The 15,692-nt window shown below is 40.8% G+C and overlaps 1 protein-coding gene across 1 annotated transcript in view; it reads right to left on the minus strand.

Annotated features, from left to right (window-relative positions):
* Positions 1–15,692, minus strand: part of LOC128656756 (uncharacterized) — a 141,955-nt gene that overhangs the window by 58,603 nt on the left and 67,660 nt on the right. The window contains exon 6 of the mRNA XM_053710891.1: positions 6,903–6,985. Within this exon, the coding sequence (XP_053566866.1) occupies positions 6,903–6,985 (83 nt within the window). The remainder of the gene's footprint in view (positions 1–6,902; positions 6,986–15,692) is intronic.

A 15,692-nucleotide genomic window follows, 5' to 3' on the forward strand; every position in this document is an offset into this window, starting at 1 on the left:
GAACGGAATCCCAGGTTTCTCCCACTCCTTAAAAATGATGTCCGAAATGCGGGCGGAAACTGGAAAGACTTCTGGAGCTCTGGGTTTAACATCATACACTCAGTTTTGGAATCTTAGGTTCCTCAGATGGTTTTGGATCAGGCACCTCCAGAGTAGATAATACATCCTTGAGTAACAGACAAAGGTGTTTTGAGTTTGAATCTGACATTAGTTTCCTTAGACTCCGCTGATCTGTCTGCAGCAGAGTAAGAGTCATAAATCTCACCTTCAGAGGCTAATGAGGTATGCTCATCATCAGAATCTTGAGATAGACTGACCAATGGAGACTCAATAGCAGAAGAGAATCCTGTATCAGAGGAAACATGCTTAATCTTTCTCTTCCTCTTACCCGAGATGGGTAAGGCACTCAGCGCAGCAGAAACAGCTGATTGAAGCTGTGCTGCAATGTCTCCTGGTAACAATATTCCCCCAGAGAGACTGAGCTGTGCCACAGGGAACTTCTTGTAAAACCTTTAGGGAGGGGGACTGAGGGGAAAGATGAGGCATGTCCTTTACAACAGTCCTGAAAGGTAGAGGGCTCTAAAGGAGTAATGCTTCTACAACACTCAGACCCACTGGGCTTGGATTGTAACACAGATGAAACACATATGGAACAAAATTGTGCAGGAGGGATAACGTGGGCTTCCTCACAATATAAGCATTTATATAGTAAAGACACAGGGCAATAATTCCCACCAATCTCCACACTATCCTCCATACTTTAGGCTGACCCCCAACAATAATACATTTAAAAATAAAAATATTATCTTACAAAGGATTAAAAACTAAAAAAACACCTCTATACACCTGCTCTGGCTAGAGCACTATGCCAACTCCCTCTTGTAGTACAAACCAAAAGCTAACGGGAGAAATTCAATGGTGCTGTCAGTCTCTGTATGCAGTGCAATCGCTTCAGTGAAGGAAAACAGCACGTCCACAAAGAAGCGCCAAAGTGCACAAAGAGAAAATATCATCGCCACAGCCCAAAATAAAAGCAAATGTCTATTACATGCAGCTCAGCTAAACTGCTCAGTATTTACAGGTTTAAAAGTTCACACAGCTGCCCTCAATATTACTACAGCCCCCACATACAATCCAGCCCCAAATAAAGGCTAAAAGCCCTAAAGTCCAAACCAAAAAAGTCTGTTATGAACAATGGAGTATTATGAGCAGGACAGGTCACAACAGTTTCCTGGGATACATTATGCCCCAATAAATAACTATCCAGACTAGGATAGCATAACATGTCCCCAGACCCTCTGTAGAGGCATAAGATGCCAACTTGCACCTACCCATTTTGACTGTTGTCCTGTCATCCTAGTCCTGAAAAGGAAAATACACTTACCTCCAGGGTCTCTGCTGTGGGGCAGGCACAGCCCCTTCAGGTTTAACAGATTTATCCAACTTCTGATAGGGACCTGAGAATAAAGGGAAAGCAGTGTAAATTAACACTGGTTGCCCGGTGTGTGTGTGTGGGGGGGGGTGTTAGCATAAATTGCTGGAAGGAGGACAGATAAGTTTCCCTGCGACATCCAGCAGCTAACAGCTACCAAAAGAGGTTTACATGGACACAGCATAATCTCAGTCCCTATCTTGCAGGGGAAACTACTCATTACATTCCAAATTTTCTTCAGAGCACTTTTTCGCCAACCTCCTTAGTTGAAAGAGGCAAAGAATGACTGGGGAAGTATGGGAAGTAGGATACAGCCAATGCTTTGGCTGGGGTGTCTTTACCTCCTCCTGGTGGCCAGGAAGTGAATTCCCAACAGTAATGAATTAATTTGTGGACTCTCCATACCATTGGAAAGAAAAATCTTACACATGCAACCTTTGATACTTTTGTATACATAGTACCATCAGAAAGACAGAAAGACAGGTAATAGCTGTTGTTTTAAATAAATATAGACCATACACAAGGTCCAGCACACACGCTATACCATATAATCCAACAGTTCTGGTGCACTTCACAAGCAATACATAGATTATATAATATATATATATATATATATATATATATATATATATATATATATATATAATATATATATATATATATATATATATAATCCAGATTTAGTTGTTTGTCTTCTGCTAATAAATGCACACACCATTTTAGGCAGATTTCTACAGTATTCTGATTCATTCTCTTAGTAAATGTGTGCAAACAGTAGAAGCACATTTAGCCATGAATCACCAGTGCAAGTACTAATATAACTATCTTGTATAATGGCTCCTAAGCAGGGTTTTACTCAGTTTCATGCTTACCTAGGCACTGGAAAACCTGCTGCCCCATAACCCAACAATTTTATTTCCTATTTCCCTTGTATATTTCCATACCTCCTAATCACCCCGGATATTGAGGGATTGCAATGGGGTTGGGCGGTTTACCCTCTGTCCATCACGCAGCTTCCCCTGTCAGTGCAACAGCCCCAGGTACTGACCTGATTCCACCAATGACACACCCTGACTCCTTCCAACCCAGTTTCATGACATACGCTGACTTCTGTGCAATCCAGTCCATAACAGGCCCACTCCCTCCTTTCTGTCACAGCTCTACTCACCGAACACCAGTGGTCCACACTGGAGAAATGGCTGCAGGGTAGTTTTGCTCTGTGCCGACAAATGGACCCCAGCAATTGCACCGCACAAGCAACCTGACAGCCGATAGGTTGCAGCGGAACACTCTGCAACCTCCTTCGAGGACAAAGTTGCTAGTTAATAGGACCCGCTCTATTAAATCCAGACCTCACCTCTAACCACTCCATAACGGAATGCCAACATCTTGGATGTCACGTGTCTTGTAAGATGCTGAGCCGTCCAGACTGAGATGCTCAAATTGCTGATATCGTAGCGTGCTGCTGGAAGACTCAACCTGGATTACTTTCTTAGCCTTAGCATCTCTTTCCTGTTAGGACTCTGACAAGACTTTTGAGTGTAACACTGGGCCTCTAATATTGATTATTAGTGAAGGGAGTGTGCACCTAATGTTATCTTCTTTATGAAGGACAGTCTACTCTCTTTTTCACTGGCACTGAAGATATGACTTAATCTAACTCCTGCTTATGGTTCTAGAGTGTGGCTTCTTATCCCTAACTAATATTTCAAACAGCAGCTGAACCAACCCTGATAATAAAGAGTGAAAAACAATGGAATCCAGCCTCTTGTCAAAAATAATAAAAATGTATTTATTGCTTCCACATCATGGGAAAAAGGGCAACGTTTCAAGCCCTATATTGAGCTCTTAGTCATGTCTCCTTCAACAAAGAATAGCAAAGGAATTAAGTATATTTGCTAAATAAAAGTAAATTGGAAAGCTGTTTAAAACTGCATGCTCTATCTGAATCATAAAAGATTCAATGCAATATTGCATCCAGATTGTGTGTGATGAATTGTACATATTATATGTGAAATTGAGTGTTATGCTCACACACTATTGTACATATCCTGAGGGCTTGTCGCAATTGATCACTTAGATCTCACTTTGAAAACCTGCCCGGCAATATATACCTCAGTTTATGAGGTGTCGGTAGCAGCTGGGTGTAGTTGATCTTTGCAGTGCATTTTCCCTCTGTATATAAGATTCCATATGTACACAGTTATCTTGCATGCCTGACATTATTCTACCGTATCTTAAAGACTGTGATTTCTTTCTTAGATCCCACTCCTCATTTACCTGCCCAACTGTGACCTCTTATATGGGGTGCTGTGTGCAGCAGGGTGTAGAAAGAATGACTTGCCTTATTATATCCATGTTGCCTTTCTCTTACTTGTTGATCTAAACATTTCTCAAGTATTTTTACTCGCACATCCCCTGACCGGTCAGGTTTAGTGTATTAGATTTGATACAGCTAATACTACTATTATGATATATTTATGTTGCAATTGATTTGAATAATCGTTCTGCATATATTCCACTTTTCACACTGTGTGGGGGGACGGGCCCTCCATGCCAACTCCTTTGTTATCTATATCTACTATTGTGCTAGTAAATAATACTTTTCAAAAAGAGTGCTGAAATCCCTGTCTTTTTTCATCCTGGTTGATCTACTCTGGATGATTTCTCCTGTTAATAAAAACATTTCATTATAATATATATATATATATATATATATATATATTATATATATATATATATATACACATATACACACACACAAACACACACAGGTGAAACTCGAAAAATTAGAATATCGTACAAAAGTTCATTTATTTCACTAATGCAACTTAAAAGGTGAAACTAATATATGAGATAGGACTCATTACATGCAAAGCAAGATAGTTCAAACCGTGATTTGTCATAATTGTGATGATTATGGCTTACAGCTCATGAAAACCCCAAATCCACAATCTCAGAAAATTAGAATATTGTGAAAAGATGCAATATTCTAGGCTCAAAGTGTCCCACTCTAATCAGCTATTTAAGCCATAACACCTGCAAAGGGTTCCTGAGCCTTTAAATGGTCTCTCCGGCTGGTTCAGTAGGAATCACAATCATGGAAAAGACTGCTGACCTGACAGTTTGTGCAGAAAAACCATCATTAACACCCTCCATAAGGAGGGAAAGCCTCAAAAGGTAATTGAAAAAGAAGTTGGATGTTCTCAAAGTTCTGTATCAAAGCACATTAATAGAAAGTTATGTGGAAGGGAAAAGTATGGAAGAAAAAGGTGCACAAGCAGCAGGGATGACCGCAGCCTGGAGAAGATTGTCAGGAAAAGGCCATTCAAAAGTGTTGGGGACTTTCACAAGAGCCACCACACACAGACGGATCCTGGACATGGCTTCAAATGTTGTATTCCTCTTGTCAAGCCACTCCTGAACAACAAAACGTCAGAAGCGTCTTACCTGGGCTAAAGAAAAACAGACATGGTCTGTTGCTCAGTGGTCCAAAGTCCCTCTTTTCTGATGAGCAAATTTTGCATCTCATTTGGAAACCAAGGACCCAGAGTATGGAGGAAGAATGGAGAGGCACACACTGCAAGATGCTTGAAGTCCAGTGTGAAGTTTCCACAGTCTGTGTTGATTTGGGGAGCCATGTCATCTGCTGGTGTTGTTCCACTGTGCTTCATTAAGTCCAGGTTCAACGCAGCCGGTCTACCAGGAGATTTTGGAGCACTTCATGCTTCCTTCCGCAGACGAGCTCTATGGGGATGCTGACTTCATTTTCCCAGCAGGACTTGGTTGGCACCTGCCCACACTGCCAAAAGCACCAAAACCTGATTCAATGACCGTGGGATTACGGTGCTTGATTGGCCAGCAAACTCGCCTGCCCAAGAGAAAGATGAGAGTCATGAGACCGAACAATGCAGAAGAGCTGAGGTCGCTATTGAAGCATCCTGGGTCTTCCATAACACCTCAGCAGTGCCACAGGCTGATAGCTTCCATGCCACGCCACATTGAGGCAGTAATTGCTGCAAAATGGGCCCAAACCAAGTACTGAGTACATACTGTATGCATGCTTATACTTTTCAGAGGTCGATATTGTTCTACAGGTTTGTACAATCCTTGTTTTATTGATTGCATGTAATATTCTAATTTTCTGAGATTGTGGATTTGGGGTTTTCATGAGCTGTAAGCCATAATCATAACAATTATGACAAATCACGGCTTGAACTATCTTGCTTTGCATGTAATGAGTCTATCTCATATATTAGTTTCACCTTTTAAGTTGCATTAGGGAAATAAATGAACTTTTGCATGATATACTAATTTTTCGAGTTTCACCTGTATATATGGTATGTGTTTACACCCCTAACACACTTTCAAACATCTTGCTGGCATAAACTAATACATCTTTTACACCACACCGGATGATTAGTAAAAATCAATCACTGCCTTAAAGAATAGTCGGTGCACTCAGAGAAAAGGTAATAAAATACAATTAATAATAAAGCATTTGGGAAGAGATCATGCCCTAGAACTACACCTCAAACCCAGCTGCCCCCTGAATCGTGCTGCCCTAGACAAGGCCTAGTTGGTTTAGGCCAAAACATACCCATTGGGTTTATGTGTCAACAATTCTAACAGTGCAGTTAGGCTGTATGGCAAATTTAATTATTTAACAAAAAAACAAAAACTTCCCATGCTTCTGTATTTAAAAAAAATCTCTCTCTTACAGAAAGAGAATATTGGATTTTATGTGTTCAGTATATAGAAGGCAGTCGTTGACATTACTTGCAAGTAAAGTATATAACCAATCTTAAATTAGAGTCTAATAGATTCAGGAGAAATGTTAGGAATATTTTCTTTTTACAGAAAGTGGTGGATTCATGGAATAAACTTCCAGTTGTAAACACAAAGACTGTAAAGGAATTAAAAAATGCCTGGGACATGCATAAGGCTATCCTAAGAAAACAGTAACATGTAATATGGGTAGAGGCCTTTTCGGTTCCTATCCACCGTCAAGTTTCTATATGCTAAATTTTACGTTGATAATTACACCTTAAAGGGATCGTCTAGTCAAAATTAAACGCTGAATATTCAGATAGAGCAGGCAATTTTAAGCAAATTTCTAATTTACTCCTATTATCAATTTTTCTTTGTTCTCTTGGTATCTTTATTTGAATGTAAGCTTAGGAGCCGGACCATTTTGGTTCAGCACCTGGGTAATGCTTGCTGATTGGTGGCTACATTTAGACACCAATCAGAAAACGCTACCAGGTGCTGAACCAAAAATGGGCCGATTCCTATGCTTACATTCTTGCTTTTTCAAATAAAGATACCAAGAGAACGAATAAAGATGGCTAATAGGAGTAAATTAGAAAGTTGCTTAAAATTGGCTGCTCTATCTGAATCAATAACTTTTAATTTTGACTAGACTATTCCTTTAATAACATTTTGCATTTAATGATGTTTGAGGTCATACCTGAATTTCAGAGTCAGCAGATTGCAAAAGCATGGTAAGAACTGGCAGTGCTCCTTCTCTGCAAAGAGTGCTCTTGATTCGTTCTGGAATGGTTAAACAAACACAATTAAACACACTTAAAGGTACTTTCGAAAAGTTAAATAAAAACTTAAATTATGCTTACCAGATAATTTTCTTTTCTTCTGTACGGGGAGAGTCCAAAGCTGCATTCATTACTTTGAGGGAATACAGAACCTGGCCACCAGGAGGAGGCAAAGACACCGCAGCCAAAGGCTTAAATACCTCCCCCCACATCCCTCATCCCCCAGTTATTCTGCCAAGGGAACAAGGAACAGTAAGAGAAATATCAGGGTGAAAAAGGTGCCAGAAGAACGAATAAAAAATAATTTAAGGCCGCCCATGGAAAAATAACGGGTGGGGAGCTGTGGACTCTCCCCGCACAGAAGAAAAGAAAATATTCTGGTAAGCATAATTTAAGTTTTTCTTCTTAAAACGGGGAGAGTCCACAGCTGCTTTCATTACTTTTGGGAAATCAATACCCAAGCTTATAGAGGACAACAAATGCAAACGGACGGGAACAAAAAAAAGCATCCCATTCTGAGGGCACCACAGCCTGCCAAAACTCAAATTCCTGATAAAAGAAGAAGGAACAAAAAATTGGAAGAGGACAAGGTAACTGCCCATCAATTAGAACCATAAGGATACCTGTTAGAGACCACACATAAATCCTGGACTCAAATGAGCACAAAAGTCGCTGAGGAGACAAAGTCCCACTGTCTAGAGACACACAAAAGTTAAACCCTCTCTATGATCAATGGCAAAAGGAACACCACACAAACTCTCCCATACCACATTCTCCCCAACTAACTAAAGAAAGGAAGAATTAGATAAAAAGGTCCGAAAGAACCTCCAGAAACAATCCCTGAAGAAGAGTCGAGGACAGAACAGAGAGAAAAGCCCCAAGCATAACTCGAAAAAGAGCAGACTACAAGGCTGCAAGAGGATAATGCCCCGCAGAGAATACTCTACGACGGAGGGGAGGAAGGAAAAGAAAACATTTCAGACGACCTCCTACATGGATCCAAAGAACCAATGTAGAGCCTTAACCAGAACCGAAGATCCGGAAGGACAAAAGGTAGAACATAACTACCTTACCACAGACAGTTATCTAGCACAGATAACTGAACGCTTGCGGGTCAAAAACCCCGGGAGCAAACAGGAACTGAATAGTAATATCCGTTCACGCCACAAACGAAAGCCGCAGGCTTCCATTCGATAGGAAGGCAGACTAAACGTCAAGGCAACCAAGTAGCTAGCAAACGTGCACCAGGACCTTCCTGGAAAGGAGCAAGAGAAAAAAACTCAGAAAGCAGAGCGGACCAACACCCCCCTACTAAAAAACAGGGTAAAGGAGGACGACACCCTGACTAATAAAGAGAACCAGATACCCACTGAGGGAAGGTTCCATATCATCCGAACCGGACTGTAAGGCCCCCCAACCTAAAGGAAGGAGCACTAGGGATTCATGACACATGGTCAATGCTCAAACAGGAGCAGACAGAGACTCTGACCCTACTCCGGTCTAACTAGCCCACCGGGTTATACATTGACATCAGCTGAGGCGTGTGTACAAGGTTAACCTGGGCAGGTGCTTTCTACATTTCATACAAAGACTTTAAGATAACACCCACAAAGTCTGAAGACAAAGGCAGGACCCAAAAAAAGAACAGAACTCAAAGCTCAGAATTAATTGCTTGAGAGAAAATGACAGTCTCTAAAGATGCAATCAGGATCAACCCCCAGAAACCCCACAGCTCAAGGAATTGACGAATGAACGAGAATCCTGAAAACTCCTATCAGACGGTGGCAAAAGAGACTGCATAACAATCCCCCAGATCCCAAAGTATATAGGATCCCAAAGAGGATACTGCAAGAAAAAAATGGTCCCTAAGAACTGGGATTCCTCAACCAGACAGAAAGACCTTCCCCAAAAGGCAAGAGGAAGTAAAAAATACAGCAATCTTCAGAAAGGAAGCACTGCCTAAGGAGATAGGAACCAAAATAGGACAATTCAATCCACAATGGAGTTCCAATATAAGGGAAAATGAATCACCCTCTACACCAGGTACTGAAGATCTCCATGAAGTCATCTGATCCCCGAAAGGGCTGTGTGGGGATTAGAGCCTGTGGCTCTGTTGCATATGTGTTGAGCCACAGTTAATTCTACTCGGAAGGGAGAACCCTAGCTCCTGTCCAAAGGACCTCAGGAACTACAAATATACTGCCATAGCAGGATTCGTAATTCCAGCTAACTATGCTAGCTACTCAGGGACAAGACACATAGGAGTGACCACCAAGACTAAATAAACTAGGACCAGCCTGACATCTAGGATAGAAGGGCCTCCTATAGCTTGTCGAAAACAAGACAATAACCTCTAAACAAGAAGTCAACAAACCTAGGCCTAGATTTGGAGTTTGGCGGTAGCCGTGAAAACCAGCGTTAGAGGCTCCTAACGCTGGTTTTAGGCTACCGCCGGTATTTGGAGTCAGTCAGGAAAGGGTCTAACGCTCACTTTTCAGCCGCGACTTTTCCATACCGCAGATCCCCTTACGTCAATTGCGTATCCTATCTTTTCAATGGGATCTTTCTAACTCCGGTATTTAGAGTCGTGTCTGAAGTGAGCGTTAGAATTCTAACGACAAAACTCCAGCCGCAGAAAAAAGTCAGTAGTTAAGAGCTTTCTGGGCTAACGCCGGTTTATAAAGCTCTTAACTACTGTGCTCTAAAGTACACTAACACCCATAAACTACCTATGTACCCCTAAACCGAGGTCCCCCCACATCGCCGCCACTCGATTAATTTTTTTTAACCCCTAATCTGCCGACCGCCACCTACGTTATACTTATGTACCCTAATCTGCTGCCCCTAACACCGCCGACCCCTATATTATATTTATTAACCCCTAACCTGCCCCCCACAACGTCGCCGCCAGCTACCTACAATAATTAACCCCTAATCTGCCGACCGCCACCTACGTTATACTTATGTACCCCTAATCTGCTGCCCCTAACACCGCTGACCCCTATATTATATTTATTAACCCCTAATCTGCCCCCCTCAACGTCGCCTCCACCTGCCTACACTTATTAACCCCTAATCTGCCGAGCGGACCGCACCGCTACTATAATAAAGTTATTAACCCCTAATCCGCCTCACTAACCCTATAATAAATAGTATTAACCCCTAATCTGCCCTCCCTAACATCGCCGACACCTAACTTCAAACATTAACCCCTAATCTGCCGACTGGAGCTCACCGCTATTCTAATAAATGTATTAACCCCTAAAGCTAAGTCTAACCCTAACACTAACACCCCCCTAAGTTAAATATAATTTAAATCTAACAAAATTAATTAACTCTTATTAAATAAATTATTCCTATTTAAAGCTAAATACTTACCTGTAAAATAAACCCTAATATAGCTACAATATAAATTATAATTATATTATAGCTATTTTAGGATTTGTATTTATTTTACAGGTAACTTTGTATTTATTTTAACCAGGTACAATAGCTATTAAATAGTTAAGAACTATTTAATAGCTAAAATAGTTAAAATAATTACAAATTTACCTGTAAAATAAATCCTAACCTAAGTTACAATTAAACCTAACACTACACTATCAATAAATAAATTAAATAAAATACCTACAATTATCTACAATTAAACCTAACACTACACTATCAATAAATGAATTAAATACAATATCTACAAATAAAAACAATTAAATAAACTAACTAAAGTACAAAAAATAAAAAAGAACTAAGTTACAAAAAATAAAAAAATATTTACAAACATAAGAAAAATATTACAACAATTTTAAACTAATTACACCTACTCTAAGCCCCCTAATAAAATAACAAAGCCCCCCAAAATAAAAAATGCCCTACCCTATTCTAAATTACAAAAGTTCAAAGCTCTTTTACCTTACCAGCCCTGAACAGGGCCCTTTGCGGGGCATGCCCCAAGAAATTCAGCTCTTTTTCCTGTAAAAAAACACATGCAATACCCCCCCCCAACATTACAACCCACCACCCACATACCCCTAATCTAACCCAAACCCCCCTTAAATAAACCTAACACTAAGCCCCTGAAGATCTTCCTACCTTGTCTTTACCATACCAGGTTCACCGATCTATCCAGAAGAGCTCCTCCGATGTCCTGATCCAAGCCCAAGCAGGGGGCTGAAGATGTCCATGATTCGGCTGAAGTCATCATCCAAGCGGGAGCTGAAGAGGTCCATGATCTTAAATATTTAATACCTATTGTACTTGGTTAAAATAAATACAAAGTTACCTGTAAAATAAATATAAATCCTAAAATAGCTATAATATAATTATAATTTATATTGTAGCTATATTAGGGTTTATTTTACAGGTAAGTGTTTAGCTTTAAATAGAAATAATTTATTTAATAAGAGTTAATTAATTTTGTTAGATTTAAATTATATTTAATTTAGGGGGGTGTTAGTGTTAGGGTTAGACTTAGCTTTAGGGGTTAATACATTTATTAGAATAGCGGTGAGCTCCAGTCGGCAGATTAGGGGTTAATGTTTGAAGTTAGGTGTCGGCGATGTTAGGGAGGGCAGATTAGGGGTTAATACTATTTATTATAGGGTTAGTGAGGCGGATTAGGGGTTAATAACTTTATTATAATAGAGGTGCGGTCCGCTCGGCAGATTAGGGGTTAATAAGTGTAGGCAGGTGGAGGCGACGTTGTGGGGGGCAGATTAGGGGTTAATAAATATAATAGAGGGGTCGGCGGTGTTAGGGGCAGCAGATTAGGGGTACATAGGGATAATGTAAGTAGCGTCGGTTTACGGAACGGCAGATTAGGGGTTAATAATAATATGCAGGGGTCAGCGATAGCGGGTGCAGCAGATTAGGGGTTAATAAGTGTAAGGTTAGGGGTGTTTAGACTCAGGGTACATGTTAGAGTGTTAGGTGCAGACGTAGGAAGTGTTTCCCCATAGACAACAATGGGGCTGCGTTAGGAGCTGAACGCGGCTTTTTTGCAGGTGTTAGGTTTTTTTTCAGCTCAAACAGCCCCATTGTTTTCTATGGGGGAATCGTGCACGAGCACGTTTTTGAGGCTGGCCGCGTCCGTAAGCAACTCTGGTATCGAGAGTTGAAGTTGCGTTAAATATGCTCTACGCTCCTTTTTTGGAGCCTAACGCAGCCATTCTGTGGACTCTCAATACCAGAGTTATTTAAAAGGTGCGGCCAGAAAAAAGCCAGCGTTAGCTACGCGGGTCGTTACCGACAAAACTCTAAATCTAGCCGCTAGAACTCAAACAAGGCTAGCCTGTTGTCGAGGATACAAAGGTGTCTGATATAAACCTCAAAAGAACAGAGAGAACTAGTAGACAATCAGGACCATCCTGATGTCCAGGGTACAACAGAACTGTTCAAGGGTTAATTGCAAGTTCTAAACCCTAACTGGGCTAGACTAAATAAACAAACAAACAATAGATAAATAAGCTCTGAGGCTTAAATATTGTCTCATAAAATCTTTTTTTTATATAGCTTCCGCCAGAAGCAACTTTAATTGCGACCATAAAATCACCAGTATCAAATCCCAGAGAAGGAAAAAAAACTTTCCTAAAGTAAAAGTCTACAACAGTCTCCAGCTCTGAAAATGAAAGAAATAAAACACATCCTAACCGGATCAAAAAGAAAGTAGGCATCATCCGTAGGTGAACGCCAAAAAGGAATGGAAACAGGACCAGCCTGTCAGAGACTGGATTCCTCAAGAGCTCAGAACTGGGATTAGATACACAAACAAGAGACGATTAGGAGTAGGATCCCTATCACTCCACTCGTCTAGCGCTGTTCACCATCTGATTCAGAAGACTGAGGATTCGCTGACGAGTCAGAACCGGAATACTCTAATGCCGCCAACACATGCCTCAGTAGTACACGCAGGCACACCAGTCTGAATCTAAAAGGCAAAACTCACCTCCGGTGGGCATCTGAAGGCCCCGACCCTAAAGGCTGCACCCCTGAAGCCTCAGAGGGAATCGCTTCCCAAGAGGAAGGATCCGAAATAATCAACCCCTCACCTGACGCACCCAGGTTAAGCGGACACGGATGAACTCTTCACTTGCAATCAGGAAGATGTAAGTGCGCCAACGCCAAAGATTTGGCCATGCAAAACCATGCAGTAACCTCTGGTGGAAATAAACCTCCTTCCGGAGAAGGGGTAACGGTATTTGGGACAACTCCCTGTGTAGGAACAGAATATTCTATGGGACGCACCTCGCGGGACACAGAATCCTTAGAGGCCGACGGCTCAGCGGCTCAGCGGTATCCAACCTCTCCCCATTGGGAGAAGAGAGCACTCTATTACGGAATACGGAACATAATTGATTGGGTTGTAATACCCGGGCCTCCCTGCAATCTATGCAGGTAATAGAATCTGAATCAGAGAAATCCTAATCCTCCATAACTTGACTGATTAAATTATGGACACAAAAATAACTGGCACCTTACACCCCCAAATGACTGGGGCACTCACCACCTCCTATGACCCAGACAAGTAGAGAAAACAGATCCTCTCCACCGACACTCAGTCAGGAATATGGAAATGGAGAATGAAAATGTGACCACGCCCTGGTCACGAGGTACAACAAGCAGGCCAAAGGAAAAGCGCACCAATCCTTACAAGAACTGCGCAGCTCGAAAAAACGTTTACGTTCCGTAATAGCCATAAGCCCCAACATCTCTACACATAAGCAGACAGAATCACATAACAAACATGATTAAAGTCCCCCACTGTTCAATAACCCACCTCAGGAGATATTAACCCTTGATTCCATAAAAATAAAGGAGTCCCACTGAGGCCCTGTCTTCTATAATTACATATATTCGCACAATGAAAAGGAAAATTAAACTATCTTAGCGGAATCTATGCCGTGGAACAGTAACACGGTCCTTCAAGTTTGACAGATAGTAGCGTTGCTTCTGACATGGACTTGAGTGAAGAAAGCAGGCAGCGAAACTCGTCAACGCTGATTGCTTATGGAGCTGTTAATATGAGTCCGGATAGTTTCACAGAAAGACTCTCCTGCATCTCCGGACTCTAACTTTCATCCGTGCTCTCACTAAAAACATAATTTATGATGTATGGGATATACATTCCTACCAGGAGGGGCAAAGTTTCCCAAACCTCAAAATGCCTACAAATACACCCCTCACCACACCCACAAATCAGTTTAACGAATAGCCAAGAAGTGGGGTGATAAGAAAAAAGTGCGAAAGCATAAAAAATAAGGAATTGGAATAATTGTGCTTTATACAAAAAAATCATAACCACCACAAAAAAGGGGTGGGCCTCATGGACTCTTGCTAATATGAAAGAAATGAATTTATCAGGTAAGTTCTTACATAAATTATGTTTTCTTTCATGTAATTAGCAAGAGTCCATGAGCTAGTGACGTATGGGATAATGACTACCCAAGATGTGGATCTTTCCACGCAAGAGTCACTAGAGAGGGAGGGATAAAATAAAGACAGCCAATTCCTGCTGAAAATAATCCACACCCAAAATAAAGTTTAATGAAAAACATAAACAGAAGATTCAAACTGAAACCGCTGCCTGAAGTACTTTTCTACCAAAAACTGCTTCAGAAGAAGAAAATACATCAAAATGGTAGAATTTAGTAAAAGTATGCAAAGAGGACCAAGTTGCTGCTTTGCAAATCTGATTAACCGAAGCTTCATTCTTAAACGCCCAGGAAGTAGAAACTGACCTAGTAGAATGAGCTGTAATCCTTTGAGGCGGAGTTTTACTCGACATAGGCATGATGAATTAAAGATTTCAACCAAGATGCCAAAGAAACGGCAGAAGCTTTCTGGCCTTTTCTAGAACCGGAAAAGATAACAAATAGACTAGAAGTCTTTCGGAAAGACTTAGTAGCTTCAACATAATAATTCAAAGCTCTAACAACATCCAAAGAATGCAACGATTTCTCCTTAGAATTCTTAGGATTAGGACATAATGAGGGAACCACAATTTCTCTACTAATGTTGTTGGAATTCACAACCTTAGGTAAAAATTCAAAAGAAGTTTGCAACACCGCCTTATCCTGATGAAAAATCAGAAAAGGAAACTCACAAGAAAGAGCAGATAATTCAGAGACTCTTCTGGCAGAAGAGATCGCCAAAAGGAACAAAACTTTCCAAGAAAGTAATTTAATGTCCAATGAATGCATGGGTTCAAAAGGAGGAGCTTGAAGAGCCCCCAGAACCAAATTCAAACTCCAAGGAGGAGAAATTGACTTAATGACAGGTTTTATATGAACCAAAGCTTGTACAAAACAATGAATATCAGGAAGATTAGCAATCTTTCTGTGAAAAAGAACAGAAAGAGCAGAGATTTGTCCTTTCAAAGAACTTGCAGATAAACCTTTATCTAAACCATCCTGAAGAAACTGTAAAATTCTCGGAATTCTAAAAGAATGCCAAGAAAAATGATGAGAAAGACACCAAGAAATATAAGTCTTCCAGACTCTATAATATATCTCTCTAGATACAGATTTACGAGCCTGTAACATAGTATTAATCACAGAGTCAGAGAAACCTCTTTGACCAAGAATCAAGCGTTCAATCTCCATACCTTTAAATTTAAGGATTTGAGATCCTGATGGAAAAAAGGACCTTGCGACAGAAGGTCTGGTCTTAGCGGAAGAGTCCACGGATGGCAAGAGGCCATCCGGACAAGATCCGAA

Source organism: Bombina bombina, chromosome 4 (assembly GCF_027579735.1).
Source record: "Bombina bombina isolate aBomBom1 chromosome 4, aBomBom1.pri, whole genome shotgun sequence".
Lineage (NCBI taxonomy): Eukaryota > Metazoa > Chordata > Amphibia > Anura > Bombinatoridae > Bombina > Bombina bombina.